The following is a 19,733-nucleotide window of genomic DNA, read 5'->3' as shown; positions in this document are numbered from 1 at the left end:
AACGTGTCTGCATTCTATAACACCTGAGACATGGCTTCATAGGGGCCTACCAACCTCCTACTTCTTTGTGACAAGATGAAATGAATTCGCTCAACCAATAAAATCATTCTAATTTGCATTTTCATAACCCACTCTTCCATTCTCCAAGTGTGACTTTCATTTTTAGGACAGTCATTCTGTCAATGGATATGCAGTCCTCTTAAAGGGATATTTATCACCCTTGAAAAACCTTATTGCCAAATCTTAATCTTCTTTCTTACAACAAAGACTCAAATTCACGATCTAGATTAAGAGGTGGAGCTTGAATGAGCTTTGCTGGAGCATCTCATGATAAAATAGAGGAAAGTCTTAAAATGGGCAACCCTTTGTGATGGAAGTCAAACAAATATTCGAAAATATCCCTGAGTTTCCTGCAGGCTGTGTGTGCTATGGGTGATCCTGGGGCCAGTCTCAGGACTAGGAGTTAGACCACTTGGGTACTCTGTCAAGTGGGCTCAGCTGGATGACCTTGAGGGAGATACAGAAACTCTCTGCATCTTAGCATCTTAATTACTTCATCTTTAAAACGTTTGTGGTGATGCCTGGAAGGGGTTGCCAACCATAGAGACTCCTGGAGAGGAGTACATGGTGAAGTCTGTGTGGAGTGCTTTCTCTGGATTCTGGCACCGAGAAAATAAATGAAATGCACATCTGTCGTTGTGTCAGGGGTCTCGGGACTCAGCATATAGTCATATACATGGCTACCATTTATTACAGGGAAAGGATGTAGAGCAAAACCAGCAAAGGAGAAGGTTCCTGTGGTGAACTCTGCAGGAAGCCAGGCATGGGAGTGGAGTCCCACAGGATGCCCCCAGTTCCTCCAGGAGTGAGTTGTGATGCATGTGAAATGGTGCCAACCAGGGAAGCTCACCAGAGACTATGTGCCCTAGGTTTTTACTGGAGGCTGCTCTTATAGGCACATTCTGCCTGGAAATTAGTGAAATTTCAGGCTTCCAGAGGGAAGGAACTGCTCAGCATGAACCACAGGGTGTGCAGTTTAGACCTAGTGAGGTATCCTTATGAGGTGGGATAGTGGGACTCTCCTGAATACAAGTACCCAGGTTCCAGCTGGGGACCAATTTGCAAGAAGGCTTTTCTAAGACTGCAGACTCAGATCTGTTATTTTCACTATTTTTTTTGTACAGCATTACTGGCCATAGGCCTCATCCTGCTCTTTGGCCTCATTCACTTTACTGCTCCCAGCTGCCCTGGAGTCCCTCCCATCAGTGGGCATATTCCTTCACCAAAGCCTTGCCTTTGTACTTGCTACTGCCTCTGCCTCCAATGCTCTTCCTGACCTTGGCCTAAGTCCTCCTCATTCTCCTCATTAAAGATGTTTGCCCAACCACCATCTAATATCCTTCCTCTGCCCAACCACTCAGTTTTAATTTCTCCATAGAATTTAACACTCTGAAATTAGCCTGTACTTATTTTCTACCTGTTTACTAGTATCTCCTCCACTGGAATTAAGCTCCATGAGGGCAGAAAAACCTATCTGTTCTGCTATGATATCTCCAGTGTCTAGGATAGGACTGGAAGTAGTAAGTGTTCAACTAATTCTTGTCACATGGATTTTTAAAATTATGAAATATTTAATTGTTCTATATTCCTAAGAATACACAAACCCATACATCCTTACTATTCATAAATTTATAGTATTTTTGGGTGTTTAAAAATATTATTAAAAATATTGAGCTTTCTACAAAAAATTACCCAAATAATATCATGAAGAGTCTGGTACCACTAGGCTTTTCAAATCCTGTTTTTCCATAAAACACCTTTTCTGTAGGAGCCTAATTCATGGGGGGCTGCTCAAGAAGCTCATGGATCTGTTTATTCTCCAGGTGATTGTGGATCCTCTGGTTTTGGGCTAGGGTCTCCTGGTAGTTCTCTAGGTTTATGATTGAGGTCACAGCTGCGGGGTGTGCTGAGCAGCTTCCTTGGTCTCTCCACCCTGCCCTCTGCCCTATATGGTGTTTCTCTACCGCCTGGCTTCCAGTGGGCTTAGTCCAAGGGCCAGCAAACTATTTTCTGTAATGGGCAAGATAATATATATTTTAGGCTTTGCAGGCCACAAGGTCTCTGTCACAATCACTCAACTCTTGTCACTGCAATATGAAAGTGTGCTCAGTTGAAATCAGTCTCTTCCACTGGATCTTGAGAAGGTTATTTCATGGAATCACTCATGGGAGATTGTGGCTTGGCAAGATGATTTATTTGTGATACAAAATCAAAGGAGTTCCCCTCCTGGGTTTCCAATGTCCCTTTCCATCCACCCCACCATAGAAAAAGTCCAACCTTATCTTCATCAATGCAAGACAAAGGCCAGTGTCCAGAATTTCTGTTTCATATTAAAGCTTAGTCCTTTAGAGCTGCATGGTATATGGGCCTTGGTGGCTGCTAGAACCACATGGATATATATATACTCCCGGGTGAGTGAACGTTGAATGAAAGGACAAGTGTGTTACTGATAGAAGAGAGAGGAGAGAGAGGGAGATAGAGAGAGAATGAAAGTTAACTCTTTGTTCCTTGGGGTTTTAACCAAGCTAGGTTATTTTCAAAACCAATCTGTTTCCCAACTTTTCTCAACTTACATTGGGCCACCCCCTCACCAATAATCTCTTTTCCTAGCTTAGACTGGCAGGCCTCTATAGTCAAACTGACTTCTGTTGCACATGTGTTTACCTCCCCCTTTTGTTTTATCTCTTTCCCCAGTGACTGCAGGGAACAGATGGGTGGCTCCCAGGTGTGTGTGTGCGCGTGCGTGCGTGTGTGTGAGTGTGTGTGTGTGTGTGTGAATCTGTAGCTTCATGGTGAAGCAAATAGGCTATCCAGCTGACTATGCTTAATAATGTCTGATTATTTTTGCTTCCTTCTTATTAATATCTAGCTATCCATGGTAACAAAAGTAGACATAGGCAATGTAAATAGATGGTCATTGCTGTGTTTCAATAAATCTTTATTTACCAAAACAGGCAGTGGGCTGTGATTGCCAGTCAGTGTTTTAGCCAGTGGGGGACAAGGATAAGAGCTCAGAGAAAGGGAGGAGAGTAAGTTTCTACAGGCTGCTGTGTCCCACTCTAGGGGTCCTTGCTCCTCTCAGGGAGTCCCCTCCATGCAGTTCTCTCTGTCCTTCTGGAAACTGTCCCTCTCCTGGACCTTTAGTTCCTTGATGAGATAAAGTTACTGGGATGTTTTTCTATGCCCTGAGTCCCCCCTCCCCCCCTTTTTTTTAACCCCTCCCATACTTTTGCTAATTTCTATATCCCTCTCTTCTCCAATGGCTCAGTCTTAGTGCTCCATCAGTTCCCTGCTGGGCTAGGGTATCTGGGGCAGAGGAGTTTCCTGTGATGTGCTAAAAATCCCAGATAGTCCCAGGAAAACCAAAACTGGGACCTAGTTCTCCCTCCTCCCTAGCCCCTTTCCACTGGCCTTAGCTCTGGCTGTGAGTACCTCCCACTTGATTGCTGGCCTCCCTTGCCTTCTAATGGATAGAGTGGCCCCAGGGGACCGTGGCCATCACACTATGCACCTCTCTGCTCCAACTTTCCCCCTTAGAACACAGTCTGTAGCTGGCAAGTGACGTCTTGACTATCCAGGGAGACCCTCCAGCCAAATGTGGAGGCCTTTCATGTGAACATATTTTACACTGTATAATTTTTTATTATCCTTTTCCTCCAAATTTTAGTATGGATGAGATATACTATTTTCCCCTAAGAAAAATCAGACTTACTTTGAAAGAGCAGTAGGATTAGCAGAAACTTTGGCGATTGCAGTAATCCACCTTAAATTGAAATATTGGAAAGACTGACTCATGAAATTTCAGATAATTGAACTTGCGGACTCAAGTAGACATGAGAAAATAATATTTAATGTTCCTGACAATCTATTTTGCTTCAGATGTTTTCTTTCTTCTTAGCCCCATCCCTGATTAATATTTGTCTGATGGAGAGAAGAGAACGGCTCATCGGCACCTAAATTTAATGTAAATTGTATTGGGGGTGTTGTGACTTAATATATTTGTATCTGTATCTACTTTTTTTGTTTGTTTTCAGTGAGAGGCAATCTGAAGGGGCTGCCTGCCTATTGTAGAGATAAGAGGGAAGGATGATCCTTTGACACTGCTGTGAAGTTGATGGAGAGGCTGTCCTCGGTCTTTGGAGACCAGCAATAAGCTACTTTTATCACCCTAAAATTTCTGTGCCTTTGAACAAGTGGGCTTAGAGGAAGGGCCTGATACTTGGGAAAAATATGAACTTAATGGAATAGACTGATTCAGCTCCTCACACTTTAGAAGACAGAACCAGGGAAGTTCCAGAGGAGAAGGCAGGAGAGTTTTTCATGGTGGTGGTAGTTTCACTGCAAAAGAGACAGCTCTGTGACTCATTCAGGGACACTTTTTTCTACGAATACTGGTAGATGCAGAATGGAAGCTCAGGTGCCTGGGGAAGTTAGGAAGGTAACATAAAAGAATGAAGAGGTTTGGGTGTAAGAAAAATTTACATAAAGATTAATGCAAACCAGAAATCACTTTTAAGTTGAATTTAGGAAATCAACAGAACAACTACTATAATAAAAGGCAAATGGTACTTGTTGCTGGGGTTAAAGAGGGAGGGTCATGAACTAGTTGTGTGGAGGTGAAGCTCTGCCCATCAGGGGGTTATCCTTATCATCTGTGGGATGTTGCTCTGTTTGACTCCAGTCCCAGTGCTATTTCAAATACAGGCATTTATTTTTTTTAAATCCTTGATATTTATCAGTTAGCAATTAATCCATAAACTAAAGGCCACCTTTACATGACAATTAATCTTATTCTGAAGAACTCACTCAGAATAAGTGGCCATAGGGGCCTGTTGGCCATCCTACTCTGCACCCTCTCTGCTAGAGCATGTGTGTGATTGGAGCAGTCTGTAGCTGATATTTGACTGTTGAGGGAGACTAGTGTGGCTGCCACATCTGTGTTCTGAACACTAGTATAGGACTGTAGACAAACTTTCAAGGTCAAGTTGATTGTCCTTCAGCTTAGCAAAGTGCATCTTCCTAATTATGTCAGAAGGCAGGATTAACTCTGATCATTTGAGCAAGGACTCTGGGTAAAACATCAAAAGCAACATTTAAATAACACACAGTCACAAATCAAGGATTCATTATATTTTATTTTACTACTAGTATAAAACCAAATTATGGTGGGCCATTGCGCACCATTAGTAAGTGCTTTCCAGGCTGCTTTAATTTATATGTAGTGGAACCCCATTCTCTATTATAAAATGTCTCCCCTAGAAGGAGGGAAGCTCCACTTGATGTCATAGTCATATTCATATTCATAAAGGCTCTGCAGAAATCCAGGAAAGTTTTTTGCCCAAACAACCAGAATTAAGGACTGGCTTACCCACTGTCTGCTGGAGCACACTTTAGGTCAGCCAGCAGTGCAAATCTTTCCTAACCCTGTTTCTGGTGACTCCTGGCCTTGAAGATGGCCATGTTGAGAGTATTTACACTACGGAAATTGGCAAACATTACATATCAAAGCTTTTATTTTTTAGAGAGCCAGTCATTAAACATTTGCTGAAAGGCCTCCTTCTATTTTTTTCTTTGAAACTTGATACCAACTTGTGTTCCATTTAGACATTGTATTACTATCTTGCTTGCTATTCTAGAAATATAAAGCAGTAAAAATGCTTTTTTAATTGTTTTCTTTTTTTCTCTTTCTACCTTAGTGTATTCTACATTGCAATCAATGTTCTTTTTTAAAATATTTTTTTTAATTTAAATTCTTCATTGTTTAAAGTATTATATGAGTCTCCCTTTCCCCACTGACCTCTCCCTGGCCCCAGCACATGCCCACACCCCCTTACTGTCTGTGTTCATTGGTTTTGTTCATATGCATGCATACAAGTCCTTTGGTTGATCTCTTATCCCCTCACCTCACCTTCCCTCATAGATTAGACAGTTTCTGTTCAATGCTTCTATCTCTGGATCTGTTTTTATTCATCAGTTTATGTTGTTCATTATATTTCACAAATGAGTGAGGCCATGTGATATTTATCTTTCTCTGTCTTTTTTTTTTTTTTTTTTTTTTTTTTTTTTTTTTTTTTTTACCACAAAGTGGTATTCCATTGTGCAGATGTATCACAGCTTTTTAATCCACTCATCTGCTGATGGGCACTTACGCTGTTTCCAAATCTTAGCTATGGTTAATTGTGCTGCTATGAACATAAGGATGCATATATCCTTTCTGATTGGTCTTTCTGGTTTCTTGATATATATATTGCAAGAAGTGGGATCGCTGGGTCAAATGGGAGTTCCATTTTTAGTTTCTCAAGGAAACTCATACTGTTCTCCACAGTGGCTGTCCCAGTCTGCATTTCCACCAGCAAAGTAGGTATTTACATATGTCTTTCCTATGCTCTGTGTTCCTAAAAGGGGTTTGTCTTGTTAATTTGTGTATATCTTGACACTTAAACACATAGTAGGCACTTCATAAAAGTTGCTTATATCAATGAGTGTGTTCTTCAAAATAAGATTGATTAGCAGGCAAAGAGCAGTCAAACAGTTAGGATTTAAAGAGATGTAAATTCTTTCACTCCTTCCCTGGGGAGGATATGTGGTGTTCTGCTTAACATAATCAATTCTTTGACTTCAACACCAATTTTTGCTGGGCTATTTACTTTCTTCTGGAACTTTCAAAGACAGAACCTTTAGCAGAAAAAATAATTTAACAAGATAGACATTTAGTTCAATAGGAGAATTTTCCTGGTGTGAAAAAATAAATTACAAAAGGACTTTGCCTCTGAAAGATAATTAATAAAAAGCTTCCTGCATGATGACAAACCTGACATCTTGTCTAATGTCTAGCAGAGAAGAAAGTGTTGAGATTTGCAGTTAGAATAAAATGTTCCACTTCACAGCAAAGCCAGGCAGGATCTGATAATTACTTCTAAGCAAGAAAAGGTCACAGTCTAGTTGTTAAATTGACACTACCTCAGGATTGTATCTGTAACTATTGACCCTCAGGGAGGTCTTCGTTTATACTTTCCCGATTTCAAACATAAGCATTGCCTAAATGTAGATGATTATGGAATTACACCCTCTTGGTCATCGGAATGTTTTTTTTTTAATGTCAGCTTTATTGATATAAATTAACAAACAACTTTGTTGTAAGATTTTTAAAATGTACATAATGGTGATAGGACACACAAATACATTCTGAAATGATTCTCCCTATCTAGTTATCTAGTTATTTAACATGTGCATTACTTCACACATGGATCCTGTCCTTTATTTTTATTTTTCGGTTACACCCTTGAACAAACCTCAACCTTAGGACTCAGTGATATCAACCATAGCCACCATGCTTTACATCAGATCCTCAGACCTTATTCATTTTATAGCTTACAATTTGTATCCTCTTCCCAACCTTTCCCTGTTTCCCTCATCCCTGACAACCACTTTTCTACTCTCTGTTTCTATGAGCTTGACTTTTAAAAATATACAAATATTCCACATATAAGTGATTCTATGTAATGTTTGTCTTTCTCTGTCTGGCTTATTTCACTTAGCATAATGCCCTCAAGATCTATCCATGTCACAAATGGCAGGATTTTTTTCTTTCTCGTTGCTGAATAATAGTTCATTAAATGTATATTTCATATTTTATATTATATATTTTACACACACACACACGCACACACACACACACACACACACACACATATATATATGGTATCTGGGAGAAGGCAGTTGGGACATTTAGCCAACTGTCATTTCTCAGTGTTGAGGGCTATGCCAGGAACATTAACTCCTCTGCATTCCCCAGCTCTGCTTGGCTTCACGTTCACCAGGTTCCTACAGTTTAGGTGCAGCCTCAGAGTGGAATGTGGAAACACTGTGGACACTCTGTGGGGCTAGTTTTAGTTCTTAGAGACCTGCTCACTGCAGAAGTGCCCGACTTGGGAGTTGGGAGATTGGCCCAGGCAACACACTCAGGCACCAATCTTCTAGTGTGCTGATCCTCAAACCTCATTCCTATTCATTTAGTAAGTCTCCTACCCATTATCTCCATAAATGAAGGTTTTATGTAGAGACAAGACAACTCTTCCAGGGAATGGCACACAGTAGGCATTTAATATTTGCATAATTTAACTTACTGAGGCTGCTAAATCTCACCCAAGAGTGTTTCATATAAGGAGGGACTCCTTTGTTTAACTTAAGGGAAGCAGGTTTTACCTGGCATTTGGCACCATTAATCACTAAAATTTCGTAAGTAGACATAAATATCACTAACGTTAGGGCAAGTAGAGCCTCCTGTTTCTATTAGGGGCCAGCCAACCAGATCTTCCTAATTAGAATAATTAAAATTCTTATAAAACTCTATCTTTCTTTTAAAAGTAACCAACTGAGTCTAGCTGATTAATCCTGGAATATCAATAGTAAAGAGTTAAATTCCATTTAGCCCAAAATTGTGATTTCATGGAGTGGGTTATTTTTGGCTCTGTTTAGCCAGACTTAAGGAGGTTATGCCTAGGCAATTTAATCCTATTTTGAGAAGACAAAACATTTTCAAATAATCTTGAAAACAGCCCAGAGCTTGTTATTCCTGCCAAATTGCTCCCTGCTTCTTCAACGGGCATGCCTCTGTGCTTACATTTACCAACCCCCTGGTGGAACATGCTTCCTAATTCTTTGCCACTTGAAAAATGTCAGTCATCTTCACAATATCTGTGGCTCGGTCCCAGTTTCTCTTCTCAGCTAAAGAGTGTGTTGTTCCTTCTTATGTGTATTCATAACATTTTATATATACTCCTCTACATTAATCTAAGTAATAATAAATGGTAGCAAGTAGCACTTATTATGAACCAGTTACTTTACCTAAACATGTTGGTTTATGTTAACTCATTGAATCTCACAACCAATGAGTGTAGATAAAATTATTGGATGTATTATGCAAATGAGGAAACTAAGGCACAGAGAAGTTTAGTAACTTGCCCAGTCACATTTCTGCTATTTTCCTTTAAATATTGAAAAGTTGCTGTGTGCAGCAACTAAGCAGTAAAATTGTGACTTGAACCCAGGTTGTCTAGCTTGAGAATCTTTCCTTTGTACTGCTTTCTAATTCCCAATATATGTAAACTTTTATATTATATTATACTAGAGGCCTAGCACACATGAAATCCTGCAGGAGTAGCTCACTTCCGCTTGCCTCAGCTGACTGCCCCACCCAATCCATCGTTGCCCATAACTCATTGCCCCCCCCCCTCCACCACCTATAGCCCTCTGCTGGTTTTAGCACCCTGCTCCTAGTAGTTCTCTGCCACTATGTGTTTCCCCGAAAATAAGACATCCTCTGAAAATAAGACCTAGCGCAACTTTGGGAGAAAAAATTAATATAAGACACTGTCTTATTTTCGGAGAAACAGGGTAGTAGCTCCCACCCTACCCCACCCCCCATGAGAACTGCTGCTAATTTGGTTGTGATGACATTATAGAGTGACAGCCATGGCCCTTTAATATAAGAGATTATATCATATATCATATCATATCATATCACATTATGTTATTTGCCTGTATATCTACATTTCCTTCTAAATAATAAGTTTACCCAGGAATTTGTTCATTTCTTCACTTGGAGCATCTAGCCCAGGCCTGGAAGATAATAAAAAATTTAAATTTTAATGAAAGGAATTAATGAAAAAAAAAATGAACTTGACCACCTGTCATAACAGCAGATCAAAATGCCCCATCACTTGAAAGGAACAATTTCTAAGACAAAAGGGATTATGCCTATTTATACTCAGGAATGGGGCATCTAGACTACTATTTCTATATCATGGTTTTCAGATGGCCTTGTCCAAGGGCTCCAAAGCCATGGCTCTTTTCCCATCTCCCTTTCTTCCTTCCTCTCTCAATTTCCCTTTATACTTCTTTCTTCTTGTCCTCCTATGCCCCAGCCCAGAAAAAAAAATATATTTGTATTTGGACAAGCCAAGGAAGGAACCAGTGCTTTCTGAGTCTGCAGTGGGGCCAGCACTGTGGAAGACCCTATGAGTTGCCCATGGCTTCTGGAGCTGTGTTCCACACACCCAGTTACTGAGGACAACGCAGAGATTATCATGCAGTTTTGAAGGCCACGAGTCTAAAATGAGTCTCAGTGGGGTGGAAGAAAGGTGTCAGCAAGGCTGCATTCTTTCTAGGGGCTATAAGGGTTTTACCCTCCTTCCCCCAGTTTCGAGAGCTCTCTTGCATTTCTTGGCTGGTGGCCCCTTCCTACACCTTCAAAGCCAGCAAGGACAGCCAAGTCTCAGCGTTCTGGTGTCTTTCACACACCAGAACGCTGAGACTTGGCTTTCATGGTAACATCTCATTTTCTAATTCTTCAACTCTTTCTTCCATTTTCAAGGATCCTTGTCATTACATCTAAGTAATTCAGGATAATCATTCTATTTTAAGGTCAACTGATTTTTTAACTCCCTGTTGCTATGTAATCTAATATAGTCATAGGTTCCAGGATTAGGACATCTTTGAGAGACCATTATTATACATCTTACCTTTTAATAATTTGAGGAAAAGATACTGAGTAGCATTCACTTAGAAATAAGGTCTAGAATGTGGATCTCAAATTGTAGATGAAGGCTCATCAGGACTTACCAACTTGGAAGCTTTCTTCCCTAACATTTCCGCAAGAAACACAGAAATATTATTATTATTTTTAATATTGGCTCCTTTGCCTCAACGTATATTTTGAGGTTGCCCCAACTTTTTTTAATTTTATTGTTTGAAGTATTACAAATAGTAGTACATATGACTCCTCTTTTTCCCCATTGACTTCCCCCCCGGCCTCCCCTACCCCCAGGACATGGCCGCATCTGCCCTCCTCCTCCAGTGTCTTGTACCCATTGTTTATGCTTACATGCATGTGTACAAGTCCTTCCATTGATCTCTTACAGCCACTCACACCAAGCTCCCCTGCCTTCCCATTGTAGTTTGACAGTCTGTTCAATGCTTCTTTGCCTCTGTATCTATTTCCCCCCCCCCCCCATTTATTTCCTTTTAAAATCTTGCCTCTGCAGACTAGAAATAAACATATAATTACAAAACAATGTTTGAGTCCCAATTTCAATGTCCAACAGTTCTGGGTCCCCATTTTAATGTCCAACAGTTTTTTATGTGTATATGTCAGCAATGATATCTGGATGGTGGGCACATGGTGGCAATGTAGGTCCGACCCTCTCTAGTTTGGTCCTAGGCAACCTGCAGTGATGCACAGCTGCTGACTGCGAGCTTGGCAAGGCGACATCAGAGTTTTCCATCTCTGGACTGTTTCTCCTCTTGTCTTCGTGATTGAAGCAGACCTGTCAATTCCTCTCTGTTGCAGGAATCCAAATGGTCTTGGAATTGTTTTCTGAAAATATACAAACATATTCTCTACCAAAAGTTAATAAAGGAATCTTTTCTATATAATTGATTTAGGATCCTTTTTATTTTTGCCCAAAAGATTTTTCTTTGTCTTAGACACCATGTGTGTTTTTCATGGGTGTCTTGCTGTTAGCATTACAAATGAAAATTAATTTTGTAAAGTAAAAATTTTCTAGATGTAATTTAGTTATAAGATATTTTTCCTTACATAATATTACCCCACTACCCTCCCCCTCTTTTTGGTTAATGGAGGATTTTATAAATTTTATAATGCAGTTTTGATAATTTTTAAAAATATATATTATTGATTTTAGAGAGAGAGAGGGAGAGAGAGAGAAACATGAATGATTAGAGAGAATCATTGATTGGCTGCCTCCTGCACAATTCCTAATGGGGATCAAGCCCACAACCTAGGCACATACCCTTGGGTGGAATCGAACCTGGGACCCTTCAGTCCTCAGGCCGAAGCTCCATCCACTGAGCCAAACCAGCTAGGGCCAGATAATTATTTCTAAGTGTCAGTTACAGTAACAGCCAACAAGGTGTTCTATGTTCCTGAGGAAAACATTTTAAGTTCTAGTTCAGAGGGAGAGTGGATGACATGAGCTGACACACTGAGGGTGTGAATAAGTGCCACCGAGCGTGTATGTGTGTGTGTGTGTGTGTGTGTGTGTGTGTGTGTGTTGAAATGCATCTTTTCTCCATGCTCTCCCTGTGGGCAGTGCGTCTTGATAAACCCTTTCAAAACTCTGGGTTTTTCATCGCTGGCAGAATAAAGAAGCAATCAAAATACATTGCTGTAACATTTTTATATCCTGCAAGTCAGTAGCCTTTCTTCCCTGCCAATCTAAACCCCTCCAAGCTGATTCCAATAGACCAACTTCGACAGGAGTAAAGGAAAGGTGTTTTGTGTCAAGGATAAAGTAACTGTCCATCCACGCTGATAGCAAAAAGAGAGTTAGTCAGTGAAAGAAGAACAACTAGGGGCCAGGAGACACTAGCAAGTTCGTTTGGAAAATCCCATTTTGGAGCTGACTTAAAAGAGGATGTGCTCTAAGGTTGTCCACAGCTTGCTGAAATAATTATTTGTGGCAAGAAGTTTCTTTGTATTTATGGCTATTTGATTACAGTTTTGTGAAGCATTTCTTCAGTTCAGAGGTTTTGCCCCTGGCCTCTGGGGTGTATTTGTGATGTCTGGTGTAGAGGGCAATCTTCTCCACTTCTTCCTGTTGGGTGTGCACTCAGCCAGGCAAGCTGCTGTGCAAACCCCCAGGCCTCAGGAATTGCACCTGTGCGGGGAGGCTTCTTGTTGGGCAGTTCTCCCAGGTGCTTGTCCTCTAAGCAGTGGCTGACACTTGGCCTCCTTCAATTGGGTGACTCTGCCAGCGTGGAAGTCCTTCCTACCCATTTTCATAGATGGAGAAGAGAAGGCCTTTCAAGGGGCAGGCCTAGAAGTAATGAAATTTCTTTCATTTCTCCTTCTATTGGCCAGTGCTTCCTCAGGTGGCAAAAATTACTGCAACTGAGCACTATGGGAACTACTGTGACAAGAAACTAGAGACTCATAACAAGAGTTCTTTGCTTAAAGGGCCTATTTCCTAAGTCTAAAACAGTTACAAACTCACATGCCTAGAGGGCCAGACAATTGTGTAGTTGAGTGGGAGCAGTAGCATAGGGAAAGGTGAGGACAAGGGTAGCTCAGACAGGTGTATGCTACATAACATGATAATTTAATGTTTATGACAGATGGCATGGCTAAAGCAACCACCTCAGCTGGCCAGGTTCATCCCATATGCTGCCAGTTGGCAACCTGTACTCTGGGACAAAAAAAAAAAAAAAAAAAAGTCATCTTTTTGGCAGCAAACTCAAAATTGGCTATGTTCTTGAATCAGTACTTGTCAGGATAAACAAAAACCTTTTCTGTTTAAAAGAGAAAGCTCTGAATAGCAGCAAAGAAATAGGAGCTAAGAAGAGAAGCGGGTATTAAGAGCTTGATGCGAGGATTTGCTATCCATGCATACATTTAAGGCAGTGGCTTTACACAGAGGACGGAGCTCTGAGCTCCCATTTGAAAGGCTGCATGGAGTCCTCCCACAGTAGCACACCTCAGCTCACAATGGAATTTGATGTGCTTATTGTGCAGCTGACCCTGAAATGCAGACTCCCTCCTCATCTTCCACCTGATTCGGGTTTCTCCTGTTTCCCTTTGGATATTTCTAAGCATAGTCTACAACTGAAAAGTTTTATAATAGCAACAAAAGTAATATTTTGATAATATTTATAAATGTCTATTCTAAAGAATATCAGTGAATCTGTATATTAGTTTAAACCTAATATATAAAAACTAGAGGCCCGGTGCACAGAATTTGAGCATGAGGGTTGCCCCTCAGCCCAGCCTGCACCGTCTCCAATCTGGTATCCCCTAAACGGGCAGTCAGATATTCCCTCTCACAATTCAGGACTGCTGGCTCCCAACTGCTCCCCTGACTCTGCCTGATTGCCCCTAACCACTTCTGCCTGCCAGCCTGATCACCCCCTAACCACTCCCCTGCCAGCCTTTTTGATGCCTAACTGCTCCCCTGCCAGCCTGATTGTCCCTAACTGTCCTTCTCTGCAGGCATGGTCCTCTCTTCCCCCCCACACCCTCCTGCCCAACCTCTCTCCCCTGCAGGCCTGGGTCCCCCCAACTTCCCTTCCCTGCAGGCCCAGTTGCCCCCAACTTCCCTCCTATGTGGCCTGGTCACCCTTAACTGCCCTCCCCTGCAGGCTTGATCGCCCCCCCAACTGCTCTCCCTTGTAGACCTGGTCCCTCCCAACTGTCCTCCCCTGCTGGCCATCTTCTGGTGGTCATCTTGTGTCCACATGGGGACAGCCATCTTTGACCACATTGGGGCAGACATCTTGTATGTCGAAGTGATGGTCAATTTGCTTATTACTCTTTTATTAGATAGGATAGAGGCCTGGTACATAGGTGGGGGCCAGCTGGTTTGCCCTGAAGGGTGTCCCAGATCAGGTTGGGTGTGGGGCAGCCAGGGTGAGGGGCCTGTGGTGGTTTGCAAGCTGGCCATACTGCCCCCTCCTCCTCCCTCCCTCCCCCCAGCAACCCAAGTGGAGGCCCTGGTATCTGGGATTTATTAATCTTCTATAATTGAAACTTTGTAGCCTTAAATGGAGTTCAGGGCTGGCCAGGGTGTGCGAGAAGCTTGGCTTCCTCCATTGCCAGGGAAACCCAAATCTCCTGCTTGCTCAGTGGCTACAGCCATCTTGGTTAATTTGCATACTTGCTCCTGATTGGCTGGTGGATGTGACTTGTGGGTGTAGTGGGTCGATTTGCATATAACTTTTATTAGATAAGATAGTACTACTACTACTAATAATAAAAAGAGTAAACATTGATTTAGTAATTACATAAGGCTCTTTACAATATTAACTCAATCCCCATAATAACATATATAATGCTATTATTTTCCCATTTTCCCTCTGAGGAAACTGAACTACTGAGTTACTTGGTTGGGGTCACAGCTGGTAGATTGGGATTCATACAGAACCAGTATGGCTCTATCCTGTGCTTACTGTCTGTTTGAACATGAATCTGCCTTCATAAGCAGACTGATTGCAATTTTCAAGTAATGGAAATCCTTTGGTGATCATAAAATTTGATCTTTGCTGAGCTTCCACAGATGTATTGGTTGCCTCTTGTTTATGAGGTGCAAGCAAAGGCATAAATGAACAAAAGAACCACATGGAAAGAACATTATTGCCATGGCATTAAAGACAAATTTGGAATGTTGCTCACAGCATATATCTTGGAAATGTTAATCAGGGGTTGGGGAAAAGTATGTCCAGGTAGTCTGGATTCTTTTTTTAAACACAGTTTTGTCAATTCAGAGATGGGTTACATAAAACCCAGAGGCGCAAAGGAATTAAATTGAGAAATAAGAGCTTGTTGTTTAAAATGACAAGTTTATATTTCTCTTCATTTACCCAGCTAATTCTGACCCATCTTTGAGATGGAAGCAGGAATGTTTTAGTTTCTGACTCCTCTTTATGAAATTAGATTCCCAAAGAGACCTATAATTTCCTTCCAAGTTAAATTGAATTTTAATCAATAAATTAAATTATGATTTGTTACTGCCTCTCACCTTTTCTAGTCCACACTGACAGTCAGCACACACTGACTACTTAACTTACATTCCACATAGTACTGATTGCTTTACCTGAAGTGGCCCACTGAATCCAACAGCCCCTCCCAGTGCACATCTTATTTCCCATGTTTTTCTAGATTTGAAAACTGAGACAGAGAGGGTCCATGAAAAATGCAAACCATCCAGTCAGTAAAGGACAGAGCCCAGATTTGACCCATTAAAGTGACTCTGGAGTTGTTGCTTTGACTGCTGCGCTGACTGTGAGCCCCAGGACCAACCCTGGCCAGTGCTCTCTGAGATCAGTGAGTATAGGGGAGCAAGTGGATGGGTAAGTGCAAGGAGGGGTGAGCGAATTAATTACTCGACTAGTGCTTACCTCTCTAAGTCACACCTTGCCAGTGAAAGTGCTGCATGCTTTTATATTATTAAGCATTTAGCCTGAATTTTGACTGGTCAATGAAGTGACCCAAGAATTTGCAAAAACAAAGCTGGAGCCTCCCACCATTCGCACCTTCCCTGAGGATCAACAACTGGAAAAGGTTTATTTTTCCTTTATGACTACAGAGGAATCCGGAATAGAACCTGCCAAGGATTGAGGACAGAGTGAGCTCCAGAGAGACAAGAATGGGAGGTTCACCCAGACTCTCAATCAGTTCTGGATTCTTACACTCGGGCTCCCTGGAGAAACATCATCTCCGATGGTCCTAAGGGATGCCTGGTTTACTGTTCTGGGATTTGTGAGCAGAATTAGCTGATTAAAAGGTTAATGTATAATTGTAGACACAGGGTGCCTGGAGGCAACCTTTGACCATTTGCTGTTTAACTGAATTAATGTTGGCCAGTTATAGATCTTCTGCTTGCAAAATTTCCAGCTAATTATTTTGAGTCCTGAATCTGCATTCTGTGTGTGCCACTGGATTGTCAGCATTATGACTGCCTCAGCAGTGATTTAACCAGAGCCAGCTCTCAAAGCAAGGGGACATTTTACAAGCAGGATTGCACCGACACTGGGCTGCAGCATCTTTCCCCCTTTGATTTTAGAAAGATGATGTTGGTCAGGGTGATGACTCTCCCTTTGCAATTTCTCTGATGTTTCTCAGGCCGCTGCACCGCGAACCTCCAGAGATTGATGGTTGCTCTTGTTCCTTGAGGTTCAGTGCATTTCAGAGGCTGGTATTTAGAGAGAAGCCTTGCTTCCACAGCTCCCAACCTTTTGTACACTCCTTTGAGTTTGCTGGTGGGGATGGTAATGAGCTTCCTTCAACAACCTGAGTGCAGTGGTTAATTGTGTTCTGGTATCAAACTTGGTTTCTTAAGAAGCAAATGCCTAGTCAAGGATTTGAGAGCAAAAAGCTTTATCTGGAAGGTAATGTCAGAAAAATACCAACAGAGATGAGGAAATGAGCCCAGGGAGAGAAGACAACAAATGGAAGGTGCGTGATTAAGACAGATACTGTGGGCAACTGGAACTCAAGTCCACTTGGAAACTGCTATCTCACCTGAGGGGCCAGGGAGGGAGCTGGGGTATTTGGCACCAGCTCTCATCAGTTCTGGTCACAGGCTGCTCTTGGGGTTATGAGTTTCCCAAACCCTCTCCTGGGACCAGGCTAAAGTAAAGCAGCCTCCTACATACAAGTCACAGAGATATCTCAAGGAAGATAATGCAAAGTCCCACGCCACTTGGGAAGCCTGAGGAATATAAGAGGGGCTCCGACAGTAAACCCTTAAACCTGGATTCAAACTCCGGCTCTGTATCCTAAATGGATGACCTTGGGCAAGCATTGTTAACTGTACTAAGATGCCAGGCTCCTTGTATATAAAAATGTATCTTATACTGGGTACATTGCAGGGCTTGTGGAGAATAAAGGAGATTATACAACTAGCAAATTTAGCACAGTGCTGCATAGTAAGGGATGAAAAACATTACCAGTCATAATTTGAGTATATAGAGTATCTTCTCTGAGCCTGTATATGTGGTAGGTGCTTAGAAAGAGAGGTGATCCCTAACTTCACAGGAACTTAACGTCTTTGCTTACTAAACCTATAACTATTTCTTACTTACTAAATTATCCCTCATTCAGGGATGTGCCATTTTATGTTCCAAAATATATATCCTAAGTTTTAGACTCCTGGATGAAGTGTTCCAAGGACTTTCTAAAATATATATTTTATTGATTTTTTTACAAAGAGGAAGAGAGAGGGATAGAGAGTTAGAAACATTGATGAGACAGTCATCAATCAGCTGGCTCTTGCACACCCCTTCCTGGGGATATGCCCGCAACCAAGGTACATGCCCTTGACCAGAATCAAACCCAGGACCTTTCCGTCTGCAGGCCAATGCTCTATCCACTGAGCCAAACCGGTTTTGGCATGTTCCAAGGACTTTCAAAGGCAAAGCTGAGGCTTTGGAAGCAATTGTAAATTTTAAATGCTCCAATAGCCAAATTTACAAAAATAAAATGTGTGGTCAAATGAATTTTAATAATATTTAGTCCAAACTATAAAATATTATAATTTTAATGTGTAATTCATATAAAATGATGAGTTAGATATTTCACTTTATTTTTGTTTTTGGTATTCAGCCTTCAAAATCCAACATGTATTTTATACTGACCATTTCAGCCCAGCTACATTTATAAAATATATATTTTATTGATTTTTTACAGAAATAGAAGAGAGGGATAGAGAGTTAGAAACATCAATGAGAGAGAATCATTGATCAGCTGCCCCTTGCACACCTCCTACTGGGGATGTGACCATAACCAATGTACATGCCCTTGTCCGGAATCGAACCCAGGACCCTTCAGTCTGCAAGCCACGGCTCTATCCACTGAGCCAAACCGGTTTTGGCCCAGCTACATTTTAAGGGCTCTGAAGCTATGTGTGGTCATCATCTTGGACTGTGAAGGTCTAGTGGACCCTAGAATTCTTTTAGAAGTAACTTCCAATGGGATGGTTAGTTTTCCTCCTCTTCACAGATGACATTACTCCTCACATCTATGAAAGTAAAGGCGGTTTTAACTCAGGCATTATAGAAAATCGGCAGATTTTGTAATGAAATTTCACACATGGAAACTGTGGTGAGAGTCTTAGCAGGTGTAAAAATCTGACTAACTTATTTCTTTGACTGTTACTGAATGGAAACTGGTGCAGCTGTTCCCATTTGCACGTTTTTCAAATCTCATTGCCAAAACAAAATTGTTGGCAACCACAGGAGAAGCATCAACTTACCTCTTCATTTGAGAAATGAAATTAAATCCTCAGCTCATTTCTAAAAGTCACAGATCTGGTACAAGGTAGCAGGCCCAACACATGAACTGATGTTAAAATATTGATGGCTTTGCTGTTCTCAGGTGCTGCTGCTAACATCTGCAGACGATTTGGACTGTACTCCTGGATTTCAGCAGAAAGTGTTCCATATCAATCAGCCAGTGGAATTCATCGAGGACCAGGCAATTCTGAACTGTAAGCAATGCCACTTGATATTTCTGGCCTCTTCTCATATTTAAATTCATCAATGTCTGTTAATATGTCTCAGGATGTGGTATTCCTTACCTTAAGGATTTTTCTACCCATTATTCTCATTCTGCTTGATCTAGAGTGGAAGGTCTTGAATTAGGGTCTTGCCAGCTTAGAGGTGAACAGAGTCATGTGTATCTAGTATTTGATCACTGGTGAGTGTTTTCCAACACTCCTGCAAAAGGGGACTGCTACCTTCCAATGTGAGTATTATTCTGTGCAAAGGAAATGAAGTTCGTTTCGCCTGGCAGATCCCTGAGGGCAGAACCTTCCTGTGGATCACTGTCCTATCTGTATTAAGTTGTTCACAGCATTAGATCAAAATAATGGTGAGAGCAGGATGTTGGTTTCTGGAAATTTTTAGGCATAGAGATTCAAAATCCTTATTATTTTTTAATTTTATTTTTATTGTTTACATTATTACAGATGCCCCTTCTTCTTCCCCCACCTCCATTTGCCCCTCTCCACCCAAACCCCACACTTCTCTCCCTCTGGCCATAACCACATTGTTGTCTGTGTCCATGGTCTATGCATATATGTTCTTTGGCTAATCTCTTCACCTTTTTTTTTTTTTTTTATACCACCCACCCCTCTGACCTCCCCTCTGACGTCTGTCAA

General features: G+C 41.4%; 1 protein-coding gene across 1 annotated transcript in view; it reads left to right on the top strand.

Moving 5' to 3' along the window:
* CDH13 (cadherin 13) overlaps positions 1 to 19,733 on the top strand; it is a 1,012,190-nt gene that overhangs the window by 196,493 nt on the left and 795,964 nt on the right. The window contains exon 2 of the mRNA XM_036440234.2: positions 18,950 to 19,061. Coding sequence (XP_036296127.1) covers positions 18,950 to 19,061 — 112 coding nt within the window. The remainder of the gene's footprint in view (positions 1 to 18,949; positions 19,062 to 19,733) is intronic.

This window comes from Pipistrellus kuhlii, unplaced genomic scaffold (genome assembly GCF_014108245.1).
Source record: "Pipistrellus kuhlii isolate mPipKuh1 unplaced genomic scaffold, mPipKuh1.p scaffold_m20_p_17, whole genome shotgun sequence".
Lineage (NCBI taxonomy): Eukaryota > Metazoa > Chordata > Mammalia > Chiroptera > Vespertilionidae > Pipistrellus > Pipistrellus kuhlii.
This window is presented reverse-complemented; position numbering and strand designations above follow the sequence as displayed.